Source organism: Carettochelys insculpta, chromosome 30, assembly GCF_033958435.1.
Source record: "Carettochelys insculpta isolate YL-2023 chromosome 30, ASM3395843v1, whole genome shotgun sequence".
Taxonomy (NCBI): Eukaryota; Metazoa; Chordata; order Testudines; family Carettochelyidae; genus Carettochelys; species Carettochelys insculpta.
In genome coordinates this window covers 6,454,005-6,472,159 of record NC_134166.1, presented here as the reverse complement: position 1 = coordinate 6,472,159, position 18,155 = coordinate 6,454,005, and the positions used below count along the sequence as shown (strand labels likewise).

At 49.8% G+C, this 18,155-nt stretch overlaps 1 protein-coding gene across 1 annotated transcript in view; it reads right to left on the bottom strand.

Moving 5' to 3' along the window:
- VPS45 (vacuolar protein sorting 45 homolog) overlaps window positions 1-18,155 on the bottom strand; it is a 57,556-nt gene continuing 39,401 nt past the window's right edge. Inside the window, exon 15 of the mRNA XM_074980633.1 lies at window positions 1-853. Within this exon, the coding sequence (XP_074836734.1) occupies window positions 766-853 (88 nt within the window). The 3' untranslated portion in view covers window positions 1-765. The remainder of the gene's footprint in view (window positions 854-18,155) is intronic.

The window sequence follows — 18,155 nt, the reverse complement described above, 5'->3', positions numbered from 1 at the left end:
CCAGAAAAGTGAACTGTCTTTTTATTCGTGTCACACAAGCTTTTCCTGATCACGAGACGGGAAGAGGACAGGGGCCTGTGATGTTCCCTTAGGGACACAGGGGCTTGAGAAAGGGGCCAGACCACAAAGCAGCTCATTTCATGGAGGTTATGAAGGAGAGAGGGGACATATCTGGAATTGTCTGAAATAAGAGTTGCTCGGGGACAGAACACATAATGAGCTTCCAAACAGACAGGCCCAGCTCCTCACAGGTGTCAGCAAGGACTGGGACTGCAGACAGTTACACAAAGCTAGAGGCTGTGAGAGCCCACCCGGCCTTTACCTCAGAGTGTCCAACACACACAGGGAGCCGGCGATTCTGGGCAGGCCAGCTGGGGCTCTGAAGAGACACAGAAGTAGCTGGGTTTTCAAAAAGGGGCTGGGTACTCATAAGTGTCCTCAGTCAGTGGGCGCTCAGCCTTTTGCGCCAACGGTTCGGTTTTCCCATAACGTAGGATTCTGCCCCCTTCCTGTAGTTCCGCTGTGCCCCACTAAAGAGCTGATAACGCTGAGGGTACTGTGATTTGGGGGCATGGTGCGGCCAGGCAGAGGCCAGCTTGCTGCTGTCTCTTGTCCGTGTGAAGGATCCCAGGACAGAAGAGTGCAAAGGGGCTCAGCAGCAGGACGGCAGGAAGGACCGTGGGAATGCCCAGTGCTACTCGACTGCCGTGCGGTCATCTGCGGGAGGGCAAGATGGGAAGTGGTGTTGGCAGCATCGTCCCATGTTCACCGCCTGCTGCTTGGCCTCGCTGTCGCCTGAGAGCTCTCGGGGCCCCGCCCGCGGAATCCAGAGGCAGAGATTTCCTCCAGGAAGCTGCCAAACAGAGAGTAGAAGTTAGTGGAGTCCAGAGGCAGCATTTCACTCCCAGGCAGCGCCTGGTTTCGCGCCTTCAGTGCAGGCAATGAGCACACTGCGCCTACACCTGCTACCCTGCGATGGGCCCACCTTGCACCTGGAGGAACTGAGGCACACTCCCCGCCCAAGGGAGTCTGTGGCGGAACCAGGGATAGAAGCCAGGAGTGCTCCCGCCATGCTCAGTCCCCCAGCAATGCCCCTCTTTGCTAGCAGGTTGCCTGCAGACCTGCTGCTTTCCAGCCAAGGGGGAAGCATAGACGACCTGGGTCAGTGGGGGAGGGGGGAGAAGGAGTGCGCACTGATAGATGCTCAAGGAGTGAAGGCAGGTCTGGGCTTGTCAAGCCAGCCTGGAAGTGCCCACACTGCCCATGTCCCTGCCCACATGCAGGGGCACGGGTTTGGCCCTAAGATGGCTGGAGGCATCAGAGAGGAGTTATGCATGGTGAGAACGTGGCAGCTTTCTCCCCTACCCCCCCGTCCTAAGGATCCCTATGACATGCTGGGGGGGGGTTAACCCAGAGACACCCTGCTGCGTAGAGTAGGGGAAGAGGTGTACAGACACCCCTTGCTTGCACACAACACGTACTACACCAGCCAACAGAGCAAAACTAATGGATGCTTTCATTCAGCCCAGTCGTTCAGAATCACAGCATCTGGGCTCCTGTCTCTCTCCTCCCCCAGGCAATGAACTGCAACTCGCCTGAGTCAGGGCAGCCTTTACTCATTATGCCAGCTCTGCCCTTGCCAGCATCCAGGCAGCCGCCAGCTTTGTGGCTGATGGAGCAAGAAGAGTGGAGGGCTGTAACCTCCAGCTAATGCTTCCTTGACATTTCACACAGGCTGGCAGGGTTCTGGGGAGGTGATCCCTCCCACTGGCTGGGCCATGACTCCATGGCTCATTTGCTGGCCGCTGGGACGCAAGGAAAATGTCTTGACCCCCAGGACAATCACTAGTCTGTGTTCAATCCAGAGGTTGCTGGTTTGCAGTTAAACCATGTTCAGACTTTTGAGCACCTGACAATTAATTCAGCTGCAAGCTCTGGCAAAGAAGGCCCTGATTTAGCAAAGAATTTAAGCATGTACATAGGATTGGCAGAGGAGTTTAGATTCTAAGGGTAGCCAAGTGCCTAAATCTCATAGGCAATGTTAAAAAGCCCCAGACTTTAGCACATGCTGAAAGTTATGTGTGTAGTTAAGTGGCAGTGAAGCCAATGAGTCATAAGCAGGTACCTGAAGGCCCTCCAGAATCTAGGGCCATTAAGCCAGCCTCATTAAGTGATCACATGCAGATGAGTAATTAACAAACCTGGCCAGGAATCAAAACCCTTTCCACCTCCCCCTCCAAACACAGCCTTCAGCCTTTCCCCAAAGCCTGCCAAGCAAAATGCTGAGGGCGATGCCTTCATTACTGTGCGCCCCAAAAACCACAATGATGGGTGAGCTACAGAACGCTATATGGAGCTGAGTTGGCAAAGCTGTGACCTCCTGGGGGAACTTACCTGATGGAGGGCAGCTCCTGTGAAATGCACCTGGTTGGCAAACCCTTCTGGCAGGTTCTGGGAAAGGAGCTAGCAAGCCCAAGGCGAGCCCAGCTCCACAGTCTGCACAGCCATTAGTGTAAGAATCTTCTGGGGCTTCCACAGTGAGGGACAGAACAGCTGCTCCTCAGCTTGTGCGCTGAGAACTGGATTTGTGAAGCACTCAGTAATGGCCCAACTCAGCCCTGTTGAGGTCAAGTGTAAAACAACCCTTGGCTTGGACAGGAGCAGAGCTGGGCCTGGCTGAGCACTTTTAAAAGTCCCACTCTTAGTGCCTGCCAAGTGCTGGGAGATCGTAGCACAGGCGAGGCAGTGCAGATGGAATTCACTGTTAGCATGTCCAATGGGTGCGGCTGATCAGTGTAGTGCCTTGCCATACTCCCTATAAGCCGAGTGCTTGGGGCCCCCACCCCAGGAGAGATTTAAATGTAGTCCAGCCAATCAGCAGAGCGCCTACCGTCAGTGCATGTGTTTCGATTGGTAGTGCACATGACAAAATTTATTCAGCACAGGGATGGAAGAATTAGAGGGAACACTGGTTCACAGCTGCACAGGGCAAACAATTCACCCTGTCTGGGACCAGATGGGCTGAACAGGCTGAGTGTCCAAGCCCTGACACGTGCCCTTGTTTTCAGGGCAGAGGTTCGCACCTCTTGGAAATCCCAAGTCACTTAGCAACTGAGAGACAGCAGGAATTCAAAGAGGAGATTGAAGGGTATGTGCCTAGAGAAGCAGGTACGTGTGAACATGGGTGCACGTTAGACTGTCTGCATTAAGGACCCAGTCACATCACAAACAACAGGGAAGCTTAAATTGGCCGAGCGTACACGAGCCAGAGGCTAAGCCTTGCAAACACATTAGATTTAATACATCTCAGAGTGGTTTATGGGCTGGGGCTTTCATTCAGTCCCTTCAAGGAAAACAAAACTCCCAAAGGATAAATAGGCTAAAGCCATTTGCATTATTTGTGTTTCATTAAAGGCTTTTTATTTTCTGGCTCCTGTGGTATAGAGAGGCTTTGTGGTCCAGTGGGGACCAGATGCTGTGTTGGACCAGGCCTCAGGAGACCTGCATTCTGCTTTCCCTGAACACAGCCCTTCAGAATTTAAGATGCAGGAATTCCTCCTGTCCCAGCCGGGGTTCTGTTCCCAGTTCTGCCACTGAGCTGCTAGATGACCTTGGGCAAGTCCCTGTCTCATTCTGTGCCTCGGTTTCCCCCTCCATCTTTTGCTGTGGTCTCTTTGAGGCAGGACCTGTGCCTGTGCAGCACCTGGTCGAACAGGGCACTGGTTTAAGGCAGGTCTGGTGGCACCAGAATATATGATATAAACAATGGTTAATGACTATTTTCCCAGTCGCCATATGAGACAGGAAAGGTATATTCTCCCTTTTACAAGCAAGTCATTCAGACCCACCACCTCACTGCCAGCAGGCTTTCACTGCCCTGTCTATACCGGAGAAAACTGAGCTACTCGAAGAAGTGACTCGTCCAAGGCCACATGACAGGCAGTAGCAAAAGTCTGGTTAAAACCCAGGAGTCTCACCTCCCAAATCAGAGTCATAGAATCCTAGGGCTGGAAGAGCCCTCAGGAGGTCATCGAGTCCAGCCCCCGGCCCAAAGCAGGACCAATCCCAGCTCAGTCATCCCAGACAGGACTTTGTCAAGCTGGGTTTTAAAAACCTCTAGGGAGGAGATTCTGCCACCTCTCTGGGTACCGCTTTCCAGTGCTTCATCACCCTCCTGGTGAAAGTTTTTCCTAATATTCAACCTAGACCTCCACCACTGCAACTTGAGACCATTGCTCCTTCTTCTGCCATCTGTCACTACTGAGAACAGCCTCTCTTCATCCTCTTTAGAACCTCCCTTCAGGAAGTTGAAAGCTGCTATCAAATCACCCCTCACTCTTCTCTTCTGCAAAGTAAATAAGCCCAAATCCCTCAGCCTCTCCTTATAGGTCATGTGCTCCAGCCCCCTGATAATTTTGGCTGCTCTCTGCTGGACCCTCTCCAATACCTCCCCATACTGTTTATACCAGGGGGCCAAGAACTGGATGCAATGCTCCAGATGTGGAATAAGGGGAAAAAATGAACTTCTCTAGATCTGCTGGAAATATTCTTCTTAATGTACCCCAACATGCCATTAGCTTTCTTGGCTATAAGGGCAGACTGTTGACTTATATCCAGCTTCTCATCCACTGCAATCCCCAAATCTCTTGCTTTGATCTTGAGACAACACTGCCCCTAAAGTGGTGGTGGGGGAGGGGTAGAAGAACAATCACATGATTAGGTTGAAGTGCTGAGCCAAGAATACACACACCTTTAGCTCTGCATCAGCACATATAGGGCCAGAGGCCCAGCTGATGTAGACCAGTGTGGCCACACTGAAGACAATGGAACAGGGCTGAAACCAGCTGGGGATCTGGCCCAGCCCGGGGATGACGCCCCCTGTAAGATCTGAACAGGACGTTGGCTGCAGGAAGGACAGCTACACACGCAATGCTCTATCTTGCCATTGCTAAGCTCAGAGTTGATTCATCCCCTCAATGCGCTGATCAAGTAACTTTTCATGATAATGTCCCTTAAAAAAAAAAATCAGGTGACACTGCACAAAAGGGAAAAAAAACCCTGTAGAAATGTTATTCCCCCAAAATAGATTGTCAGCACCGGGGGCTGCCTGCCAAGGTGGTGAATCACCAGGCTTTTGAAATCAAGTACTGAACCAGATGCAAACGCTTGCACCACTTTCAGCCCCGCATTCTGGAGGGGGCACGGTCCCGACTGACAGCGGGCAGAGCAGGACCCGCGCGCACGGCGGCCACTTAGATCTTTGACTGCAGCTGTAAGGTTCCGCCTCCCAGTTTTATTTTTAGGCATTCAAGACAGCAGATGGAATCCATAACAGAACCGCAGGGAATGACTTGCTTTTTTATGGTTTAAAGGGGACTCTTGCTCAGTAGCTTTGTCTCCAGAGGGCAGGAGTCACAGCTATGCTAATGCCCCTTCATGCCAACAGGGGCCAGAACTGGCCCTGTGACAATTCCCCTATGGAGGGGCCGCTCCCCACTTCAAGTGGAGCTGCTCCCAGTTCACAGAACAGAGGAGGATTGAGGAGCACAGGTACAGTGCAGGGTGCTGTGGCTACGCTTCACTTCCTGATGGCCACAGAAATCAGAGAGCAAATCAGAGCAGCCTTGATGTTGTGCTAACTCACACTCTGGCTTATACTGGGGGCCAGGTGCACAGGAGTCCTGAAGCCCCAGATGCAGGAATAAAGTGGCTGAGAAGTAGGCCCCTATAACTGTAAACATCAGAAGCACATTACAGCAGAGAGCTGGACAAGATCTACGCAGTTCACGTGCCCCTCACTGCACACTAACTCCTCCATCGCTGACACATGTTTGCAGGCAAGCATAACCTGCCTCCAGCTGCATGGCAGATCCACATTTAGCACCAAATATTTCTCCTAGCCACACAGCTCGAGTTAGGGAGCACTGCTGGATAGGGGACACCATGGCTGGGAGGGGGGTAAATGGAGAGCCATGGGGCTATTCCTGTGTTAGTCACAGCAGGATTGTTCTTAACCTGGACCAGCAGTTCCCAAACTTTTCAGGCACATGGCACACTTCAATGAGACAATTCCATGGTACGCCCACTTTTTTCCGCTGAATCGATTGCTCATAAATGTTACCCCTCCTGCCAGCCCGCTGGAGCCGGGATGCGGCATTTAAATCACATGCCAGCTCCAACAGGCTCCCTGTCCTCCCTGCTTGCCCCAGCAGGGAGCAGGCAGGTTGAGCCCCAGCTGGCACGGGATCACCAATTTCCCCTGCTGTGGCTCTGCAAAGAGCTGCAGGGATGGGAAACTGATGAAATGTCAAGGCACACTTGGACAATTCCCCTGGCACACCAGTGTGCTGCAGACCAGGTTGAAAACCAGTGTCCTAGACCCACTAGTATCTCTCTCTCTTTTTGCCCAGTATTTAGCCTCTCCTGCCACCTCTGGCAGTCCTGAACCTCTACCAGTCAAAAGCACACAACCTCTCTAGTGCTGGAAAACAGCCTAAGGGCTCCATGGCAAACAATCCAACCTCCCAGTGAATTTCCATAAAGGGGAAAACTAGCTCTCATCACCCACGGCCTAAAGAAAGGGAGAGGGGAAGGACCAGATGAGGGGCCAGAGTTTTAACTGCGCTGGAGCAGCTTCCTCTTCCAGATGTGCTAGGCCAGTTCTGAGATCTGCAGCGTGCAGCAGGGTTGCAAAGAACGAGCAAGCAGAGAAACTGCTCAGGTGGGTGTGGCTGAATGGGAGCAGCTGATACAGTAGGGGGTGCTTGTCCCAGTTAGAACTGACCCCAGTGGCCCATAGGGTGGAGCATGGAGGAGTTAGCAGAGATGGGCTTTTATCTGAAGTCACTACTGACTCCAATGCTTGAGCACACAAGTGCTTTGGAGCCAGAGGTGCAGATTTTTGGGAATGAAGTAAAACCACTGGCACAGAGATAGGTGGAAACAGGATGAGACAGTCCGTGAGACTCCAGTGCTGTGGCCAAATCCAACGTCAGGTAACTCCATTCTTTCTGACTCCCCCGCACCCATTTCAATTGCGTGCCACGCATCTCTTTTACTCTTGCCCAACACTGCAGAACAGTGTCGCATGTGGATGTTCAACTGCTGCCACATTCCATCCCAGAAGTGGCTGCATTTCAGTGAAGAGTGAAGGACTCTTCCATACATGATTTAGAGAGAGTTTTAAATGCTTCAAGATGGGAAACTGTCAATAAATCCCTAGATGTTTTCTTAAGAACTTGGGACTTACTCTGTTGGACAGATTCACCCCTAATCCTGCAGACAGCTGCAGAGATGGTTAAGATCGAAATTCAGGACTGGAATCGGGCCAGGGGGAGACAGTTCCCTGCACCACAGTGAATAAAATTAAACAAAAGACTAAATTATGTATATATAGAAAAAGATACCATGAACACCCCAAGCTTTTCAGCTCTTCCATTACTGTGTATTGTGCTAAAGGAGGAAGCAGATGGGAGCTCCAGTCAGAGGTTTATATTTAGTGAGTGGTTCCACCAACAGGCAGATGCAGAGGAATTGTCTTGAACGTAATCCTTAATGTAGACCCTCTACAAGAGAATTACATTAAGCGGACAGATAGGGCAGGTGGTGCCTCATCTATCAGGCCCATCTTTACGAGGAATTGCTGCCTGGTGTTCTCCACAAAGGCCTTTGACCTTTACGAAAAGGCATAACAAGGGTATTTTTAAGCAGAGCTGACAGCTTGAATTTAAAAACAAGGAAGGAGATTTTATTATGAAGACATGGAACATTCCTTAATAGGTATTTATAGCCTACTAGTGTTTTCCAGCAGAGGATGAGAAAGCATTTCACAGTTGTGAATTTTGAGCTTTGTGAGAAGATGGGTAAATGATGATCCTCTGCCCCCAGGCAGGCAAACTGAGGCACTGAGCAGGTAAATGCCTGGTTTGCACTTAAAGAGCATGCACCATTTCTCGTGAAGTCAAGATCTATCAATCGTGCTTATTTAGCTTCCATCACTGCAGTATCTGAGCCCCTCACGATCTTGGATGTATTTACCCTCACACGCCACTGTGCAGCAGGGTGGCGTATTCCACCCATTGTAGAGATGGGAAGACTGATGCACAGCGAAAAAGCAACTTGTCCAAGGTCACACAGGGTGTCTGCAACAGCAGGGACTGGAACATAGCTTTCCTAACACCCAAGCCAGAGCTCCAAACTTTGCACCATCCTCCCTGGCTATGCTTGGCTACTCAGTCTCAGGCCCACTGAGTTGAATTCTCATTTACACCAGAGTCTTCATTGCCTGGTTATACCAATCAGTAAACCTCCCTTTAGGCTTGTGCCAAAGTGTTGGCAAGATGGTGAACACAGAGATGAGGGAGATCACAGAATAAGGCAGCAACACAACCTCCAAGATAACTACCTGCAGGAGCGCAAGGTGAAAGCCCACACAGAGCCAAGCATCTGCGCTTCCAGACCTCTGCTCTAACTAGACCACACAGAACAAGTCCTCTGCATCCCTCCTAACCCTCAGTTTGGTCCGTCCCTGCAGTCCCAGGTGCCAGCCCATGAGAGGTGGCTGGAGCAATGGATGGAGAGATGGATGGAGTCATCCGGGATGACTTAGTGGGGGTTGATCCTGCTTGAAGCAGGAAGCTGGATTAGATGACCTCCTGAGGTCCCTTCCAGCCCTCTGATTCTGTGAGCCCCAAATCAGAGTGGAGGGCTGGCGAGGACAACCCTAAGAGGCTGGTAGGAAGCAGCCCAGGGGGGGTTGTAACCCCGAGCAGCTGGGCATCTTGTGCTGGGAGTCCCCACCCGGCTAGTAGTGGAACATATCACTGCTGAAACAGACCTGGGCTGGGCCCAGCTCCCCCTAACTCCCTCCTCACCAACCCCGTGTGGGGGTTTCTACTTATTTGGTTGCTGGCCACTGGCCCACACCACCCTGAAACTGCAGGGAGAATAGTTTTGAGTGACTCTGGCCATTGGGCCGCATGGCCCTGAGAGGTGAAGGGCCGCAGGGGGCCCAACACTGCCCTCAGAAGGGGACGGTCATGGTGCCCCTCGACAGGTGTTCTGCAGGCCAAGCTTGAATCCCAAATCCATAGCATGTGGGTGTTGAATTCCACATCAAAGAGGTACAATGCTGGTCGTTTACCAGAGGAGAGAGGCCTGGCCAAGCCCAGGTGCTGCCCCAGAGGAGGGAAATTGCACAGAGGAACAGATGTCCTGAAAGGATCCCAATTAAATGTTAAATGGGAGAGCGCCCCATTCAGAGCTAAGTCACTGCTCTCTGAGTGCACTCCGGCCTCATCCACACAGAGGCTTTCAAGTTTAAATAGCCCCAGGCTCTGCGGAGGAGCTGTTGCCACAACACTGACACACAGTGACTGTTGCCAATGTATTCTAAGAAAAGGCAGGGTGCTGGAGACAGCTGATCCAATGCTTTGCCCGCACAGAGGCGTCAGAGCACCTCTTAATGCTGCTGGAAAATGACATTTGCTAAGAGCCCAGCTGTGAACAGAGTGTACAGGATATGTTCAGGGCCCGATCCTGCACAGCAGACAGCTCTTGCAATTCCTGCTAACACTCAGCATCCTGGAGGACTCAGTACATCACTAGATCAGGCCCTGGGGCCCTTGGACTCAGACCTCACTGAAGCTAATGAGGGTCCCATGAACTTCAATGAGCTTTGGATCTGGCCTCAAGGGATTACATTTTTAAAGGTATTTAGGCACATAAATCCCACTGAAGTTGGGAGAGTTTTACCGGGAGTTTTTAGTCCAATTAAAGCCTCTAGGTTGGTAATTTTCTAGCAGACAACCCCCCTGATCTTTGCAGAATTGCTGGCACTTTATTCAATGAGTTAAGCTTGTTACATTTTTCAAGAGTAATTTACTTACACAGAATTCCTTGGAATGTATGCTCCAATACCCCACCCCCCCACACACACCCCACCCCTCCTCCCGACACTTTGGTCACTGTAGGGATATAGACACAAGTCTAGTTATAAGAGCATATATACACGTTACTCTCCACCCCAGCTTGGCCAGATTCTCATTTACACGGCAGTTCCTTCACATTACAGATTTTTGCCTACTTTAAAGCCCCCTTATACTGCCCCAGTGACGTACAGGTGCCTTAATGTCAAGGAGAATAAAGGGGCCCATACTGTAAAGTGTCCACTCCTGGTATCTGAGAGTTGTGCTTACTCATGGCATGTTAAACAAACACCATCACAAAGATACAACCACAATAACACAGCCACTCCAAAAGCACATTTGTCTCCTGCTTAGCTAACCTCCCCTCCACACAAAATAGCTTCCTCTGCCTCTAGACACAGCTGTTGATTAAAGAGCAAAAGCAGGACTGGTAAGAATAATGAAAGCAGAGAATTAATGTGCTTACACCGGCTGCTTGGAGTATTAATATAAAAAACTCCTTGTTTATTGTGAGATATCAACTCTAATCCAGGAGGAATAACAGATAGTTCATTACAGGGAGGCTGGTGGATTACCCGAGGAGTTAGAATGTGGTGGAAATATAATAAACCCCAGGTAGGCTTCCTTGTATTAAACTCCTCTGTCATAACTGCTCAATTGCCTTAGATCCCTTCGCACTTTGTTAAAATCCTCCTCTTTATATGAAGTCAGCTGGGAGGAGTGAAGAAAAGTTCTCTATTGTGCCGATGTCACAAACCCCAGGGAATCGATACGTGTCTGATTCCATAATGACAATCTGCCTCGTTAGAGGTTTTGGCTCAGGACAGTAACTGCAGGAAAGTCCTTGAGCTACGCAGGAAATCAGATGACGTGATCGGAGGATCCCTTCTGGCCATAAAAACAAATAAATCCACAAACCTTGCATCCTGGGTTTGCTAGGTAAGCTGTAAACATTTACACAAAAAGGTGATGACTCCAAAAGGATCTCAAATTATCTGCCCCTTTCTCTGGAACAGATCATTTACCAAGTTCCCAGACTGTTTAGTATAGAGCCACTGTAGTTTAACATGATCACATGGCTCTAGGGTTCTGGTCTTGTATTTACCAAGTCTTGCCATATTCGACGTATACATCCATTAGTAAATAAATGTCCACTGCCATGATGCCTTTTGTCTGAAAGGCTTCTGGACCTAGTAATACCTGTAATGCCTTACTGAGTCTATTGTCCAAAAGCAAACCACCTCTGGGGTGGAATGCAACAGTTGCTTCTGATGCTTCGCAACAATAAAAATGATGTATCCAACAGGAGGAATTTCAGGTGGGCAGGAACATACAGTGCTTAGCCAAACTGAAATTTAGCCATAACAGTAAGATTCATTTCATTGCCTCAAGGGGTCAGAGCCTCCACTTCCTCTCTCATTTGAATAAGCGGCACTTGTTCCAGTACAGCCCTAGCATCATGGGAGAATGCTGGCTCAATGCTGACAAGTGGTATTTTAACCCTAGACCTCTCCCATGCAAGTTCTGGCCTAGGCCCCACCCTGCGTGGTTTGTAAGACCAGATATAACAGCCAAATGCAAAACAATGGGAGAACGTATCAGCCAGGTCATTTCAGGGCCATCAAGGAATTCCGTGGGATGTTATAGACCTTCCTTCTGTGGCCTCATCATGTATCACGTCACTTGCAGACATGCTGCAACTGCCCAGAAATTCATAGACGGGAAGGTCTGGCTTCCTGTACAACGCAAACCAGAGAGTTCTTCCCGCTTACCCCTGGACTGAGCCCAATAACTGATCAGGCTAAAGCACCTGCCAGCAACACACCTGCTCCGAATTTGTAGGCATCCAGAGATGGAGAAGCCATCGCTCTCCTTGGGAGTTTGTTCCAACAGTCGATCCCCCTTGTGAATAAAGATTGGTGCCTTATTTCTAATTTGAATCTGCCTGGTGTCAGCTTCCAGCCCATGGGTCGTGTTCTCCCTTTCCCTGGGGGACTGAAGAGCCCTTCCGTACTCCGTGAAGGTCCTGGGGCTCTAATGGAGTCAACTGCCTGATCTTTCTGACACCTTCTTGGGAGGGCACTGTCTCATCACTCAGTCATGGACTCATCTTCTGAGAACATTCGAAGGGAATTCGTCAGTGCACAGTCTGAAGGAGCTGGCATCTTGGGGGATTGAAAGTTTGGCCCCTGGTCCAAGACACCAACTCCCTTTGCTTACATGACACCAAACAACTTCCAGGCAGAGAACCTTCAATCTCTACCAAACCAGGCTGGCTCTGAACCAGTGACCTACAGAGAAAAAGGGGGTTAGGAAAGAGATGTCTGAGCTGTCCACATCACTGACACTCATGCCCTTTGCTGCTTGCACCTGGTGTAATCGTTTCCACACATGAAGAGCGCATTTGGACTTGGTGTAGGATGCTGCTATTCTGATCTGGTTTCATTTTGCGCCCACTGTGCATAGGTGAAAATGGCTATGTAGGGCACAAGAGAAGTGCAAAGCCAGACCCTTGCGTATTTGATGGTCACACTGCCACAGCCACTTTCCTTTATGTTTAGAGCTAAAGCTCATAGAATCATAGAACACTAGGACTGAAAGGGACCTCGAGAGGCCATCGAGTCCAGCCCCCTGCCCCAATGGCAGGACCAAGTACTATCTAAACCATCCCTGATAAACATCTATCTAACCTGTTCTTAAATATCTCCAGCGATGGAGATTCCACAACCTCCCTTGGCAATTTATTCCACTGTTCGACCACCCTGACAGTTAGGAACTTTTTCCTCATGTCCAATCTAAACCTCCCTTGCTGCAGTTTAAGCCCGTCACCTCTTGTTCTATCCTCAGAGGCCAAGAAGAACAAGTTTTCTCCTTCCTCCTTATGACTGCCTTTTAGATACCTGAAAAGTCCCTTTTAGATACCTGAATTAAAACTGTATTTTCATCAGCAAGTCACGGCTCCAGTGCAGAGTGGGTCATCCACCTCCTTGCCTCCTTTGCTGCAGAACTGAGCTGCAAAACATCCACTGGATGTTTTGGAGACCAGTCCATCTGGCAATCTGTACGACATAACTGGCTTTTGTCCTCTTCTCTGTTTGCCTGAGATCCTGTAAATGTGCCAGAAGCCAGTCGCTCTGCTCTTAGCAGAGTATGTGTCCATGTGTTACTCTCTCACCTAGGGTCTTGAGTAAGTGTGCTCTTAAAATGCATCCTTATCATCATATCTGTTCATGGTTCTGCTTCACTGGCTAGTTTTAGCCTTCTTCTAGAATACCAGAACTCAAATGTTCCATGTCTTCTCTGTCTCCTTTGTAAGGCCAGGTGTATGCTAGGGCATGAGTTTGAATTAACGTACACTAATCCAGATGCGTTGATTGCACAGCTGGAGCTGACCTCCCTTGAGTCAAACTTTGGGGCCGTCCCCCCACTGGAAAAATCAATGGGAGAAACACTCCCATTGACTTTCCTTACTCCTCATGACTGTAAGGAGTACCAGAGTCGACAGGAGCACCTTCAATGTTCCATTTTGTGTGTCCCTACCAGGGTTTCCTGTCAGCTGAGCACTGAGGTGGCTTCCCAGGAGAGATGCACTTACTGCCCACCAGCTTGTTTCTATTAGTGGTGCACATCCACACATGCCTTGGTGCACATACCAAAACTTATTCCGCCCATAGGTGGAAAAAAACAGATGAAAATAGATGGAACGCTGGTCCCTTCTGGACACGCTAAAATCGAGCCCTGGAAGATCAACTGCTGGAGCATCGACCCATGGGTAAATATAGACGTGCCCTAAGCCTCCAGCATTCCCATCCACGCAGGGCTGCTGACTCCATTCAGTGCCTCGGCAATCTCATGCCGATTGTTAATAAGAAAAGCCCTGAGATTTTAAGAAAGTGCTCCAATTATGCCCATCGACACTGCTGAACCCCAGCACTCTGTAGGTCAGAATCACAGGCTCTTACAGCTCCTTGAACAAAGCTTGCAGCAGCAAAGGCAGCATGGTCCATTGGCTATGCTGCTAGACCAGAGATCAGGAGACCTGGGCTCTGCTCAAGTCACTTGGCCTCTCTCTAGATCCTAGAGTGTATGCGACTTGACCTTCCTCTGGAAAATGCTTTGAGATTTATGGCTGGAAAGCACTGGTTCTATCAGCATTAGGAGGATGTTTGCCTCATGCAGTGGGTGAGCCAACCCCCCCAGCCAATCATTCCAATTCATGTCCTTTTTAGACAAGGATCCTGCTGATCGCCTTCCAGGAACCTGTAGGCAGGACCCTCCAATAACACCATATCCACCTTCTCTCTTTCCTCCTTTGAAATGCAAAGGCTGTTACCGTACCCTATCTTTTCTGTAAATAATTCAGAGAGGGCGCCAAGCTGTGGTCATGGGAGAAGGCCCCGTTAGCTGACCTTACTCAGTACACCAAGAATCTAGGTACAGCGTGAAAGGGGGATTCCAGCACTTGGCTCCTGGGATACCGTACCAAAAGGACAACCTGCCAGCTGATTTAGAGGAACTAGCAGCACTTTGTCTGGAGCTAGACGAACGGTCAGCATTCGGGCATCCTCTTGGATGCACAGAGCAAATATCCACTGTCTAGAGCCAGGTGTCATTTTCACAGACATTCCTCCTTCTTGACCCTTCATCTCAGGCCAAGTGCTAGACTGGTTTAACATCTGGCGTGCACCCTGGCAAATAGAGTGAGCTCAGCAAGCCCCAGTGAGTGGGAGGAGGGGAGGCCAAAGGGGGCAGTTACCCCAGGGCTCCCAGACACTGCTGCATGACTAGAAGCTGGGAGTCCAGGGCACTTTAAATCACTGCTGGAGCTCCCCAGCTCTGCCCAAGGCTATGCCCCTTTCATGAGCAGGGACCGCTCCCCCGCCCCCACGCATCTTGGCCAGGGGACCAGCAAGTCTGCTCAGATACTGCGGTGACTGGCAGTGGTATAAACCCCTAAGATAAGCACTTGCATCACTAAGTTCTAGGGTTTACCTTCCTACAGGACACTGGTAATTCTAATTCCATCACTACAGCTAATATGGGTAATCTCTTTGCAAGACTGCTCCATGATTAACTATATCACGCTAGTGCCCAGAGATATAAGCCAGAATTGGGACCCCACTGAGCCAGGCACAGACTGTCCCAGAAGAGCTTCCAATCTGATGGTGTGTCTGCACCACAGTGAGGCGTGACCGTGGCACAAGCAGCGACAACCACACCAGGGCAGCTAAAAAAAACAGCAGCGTAGAACAGCTGCAGCACAGGCTAGGCTGGCAAGGCTCTGGGCAGGTTCATAGGGTGTGGACAAAGGGTGAAAAAGGAAACTGACAGATGGGATAAATGACTGCCAAAGGTCACATAACTGATCAGTGGTGAAGGTGGGAATGAAGCTCATGTCTCCAGATTTCCAGTTCAGAGCCTTATCCACTGGAACTTCCTCTGTCTTCCTACCATCTAATCAACACAGTACAGCAAAAGCCATCTCCATCTCAACCACCTCACTGTGCTGTTGGCTGACTCCGAGCTGTAACAAACAGAAGCCCCTTCTCACATCTAGGGACCCTGCCTATGTGTTTAACTGACGGAGAAACTCCTTATGTCACCTCTTCATCTCCCTCCCACAACCCCCAAATGCAGATTCATGCAGCAAATACTAAAAATGAAGGGTTAAATTTTCAAACCCAAGTCAGTCAGTGGTTCTCAACTTGGGGTGACAGCCTCGGGGGGGGAGGGGCTCAGAGTCCAACACCCCACACTTTCCAAATTGCCAGAAAGGGGAAAAACAGTCATTTATCACTTTAAAGACTAACACAACGATTTATTAGGCGATGAGCTTCCGTGGGACAGACCCAATTCTCCAGAGCTGGAAAATTCTGATTTAAAGTAAACTGGCACGATGCGAATTTAACAGAAATATAGGGAAAAAAGTTTGCATTCCATCTTTTCCCCCTCTAGCCTTCTGTTAAATTCCCATCGTGTCAGTTTACTTTAATCAGAATTTTCCAGCTCTGGAGAAGTGGGTCTGTCCCACAAAAGCTCACCACCTAATTATTTTGTTAGTTGTCAAAGGGCTACAGGATGGCCTCTTTTGTTTTGTGAAGATACAGACGAACACGGCCACCTCTCTGTGACTATTCTGACAAAAGGAGGCCCATAAAGAGCCTCTGGAAGTGAAATTTTAAGCCCACCATCAAATAGAGAGGGAAACATGCCTACAGAACTCAGCTTCCCCTCTGCTCCAGCTACGGCACACAAAGCTGTTCAGTGGAGCACGTTAATGGTAGGACAGCTTCTTTGCAGAGCCTTTCCAATAAGCTCTGTCTCCAAGTGCCTTACTGTACATGCAGTCCAGTTCACTGGTGACTCAGTTACATGGATCCTCTTTCAAGGTAGGTCTCAGCCTTCAATAATGGGTGAAAGTTACACCTGTCAGGAGATCTCTGCTATCAGTTACTTTCTGCCACTGTTCTGTATTTCATTAGGGAACAAAGGCCAGCAAGCCATCAAGATTTGCAGTGGGGCGTCTGCTATAAGCCTAATTGTGCCATTCCTCAAAAAGTCAGATATGCCTCAAAACAAGTAGATTAGACCTGGGCACGAGGCAGCAGCTTGCTCCAAATTGCGAGTGACCCAGATTAGTTGTTCAGGGATTATGGCACTCTAGTAGCTGTGCAGCAGTTCTCGGAACCACTGAACCTGGTACATTAGCAAAGTTACCTTGTGCTGAGAGCTGGTGTGGGCAGCAAGTGTACTTAAGCCTGGTGCAGCTGCAAATGTAGCACAATATTTTCAGCAGGTTCAGGAGCCATGATTAATACCTGCCTGATACGGAATTCAGATGGAAGTGGGGTTAGAACGAATGTTCCCTCTAATTTCTTCCATCCACGTAGAGAACAAATTTTATTTTGTGCACTGCGGCATGTGCAGATGTGCACCACCAATAGAAGCCGATGCTGCCCACTGTGGGTGGCCGTGGATGCTCTGAATCAGCGGTGTGGCACCTGAATCGGGGTCATGACACAGGATGAGTTCAGTGGTAGACAGCACATGACCAACACGTCAGCAGTCACAGGCTCTGTGCAATAAGAGATGTGCCAGGACTAACGTGCTAGCTGGACAGGCTAAAGTTTCGTGTCTCTGAAACAGATGCCATCACCTGCCCTGCTCAAGTCTTCTTTGGTAACTTCATCTGCCCCCTTCTCCCACTTCCCCTGGAAGGAGTGCATATGAACAGCAACAATGGCACTTGGCAGGACGGCCCTGCTGGGCCTCTGCGAAGTGCTGATTCTGGATGGGCAAGTGGGGAAAGAGGGAGGGAGGACAGGAGCCTGTTGGATCTGGGACACCGTTTAAACGCTCTTGCCTCCCCCACAACATCCTCACTGCACAAGTAAAAACTGGATGGGCCACGGAATTGTTCAGCTCATTGAAGTGCGTCATGGTACTGAAAAGGGTGGGAGTCACTGGCATAATTCCAGCTTGGGCAGAAATCCATGTGCGAGCTCTGCTTGAGAGAAGGCCTTAAAATGGTGGTGTGGCCATGGCAGCCCTGGCATGTGCCTAGGCTCTTCGATGGTGCTGTGCTCTAGCTAGCTAGCTAGCCTGGACCGCAGTATGGACACCACCGCAGATGTAAGAGATTAAGCTAAGGCTGCGGCCAACTTTCTAGAGCGAGGAGCTTATGTCATAGGCTGGGAGTTCTGTTCTTGGGTTTAATGCAGATTTGCCACCGGGCCTAGGGTAACACCTGCCCCTCTGTGCCTCAGTTTCTCATCGGTGAGGCAAGGAGCGTGCTACTTCAGAGAGCGGTCCCACATAATTCAAGAAAGGATCTCTGTTCAGCAACACTAAGTAGACACTGACTACAAAGCCAATGGGAATTCCTCACAGCTTTAAAGTTAAGCATGGGACTCAGTGCTCAGCTGCACAGGGATGAACGTAAGCAGATGTTTACATGCTCTCTGGAACGAGGGCTGCTGGGAGGGGTGGGATGAATTAGTTAGCCTGGAATTTTCTGATAGGAGTTAGGCACCTAACTCCTTTAAGTTCCTGTGGAAGTATGTGGGGGTGGGGGTGAAATCAAAGCCTCACTGTAAGAAAAGTGCTCTGAACTGACCTGATGAATGCTGCTAGAGAAGCAGTAGAATTGCACGAGCAGGAATATGAAACAAGCCACTGCTGAGAACATTTTTACAGGATTCAGGCTCCTTTTGCAGACAGGAGATCTAG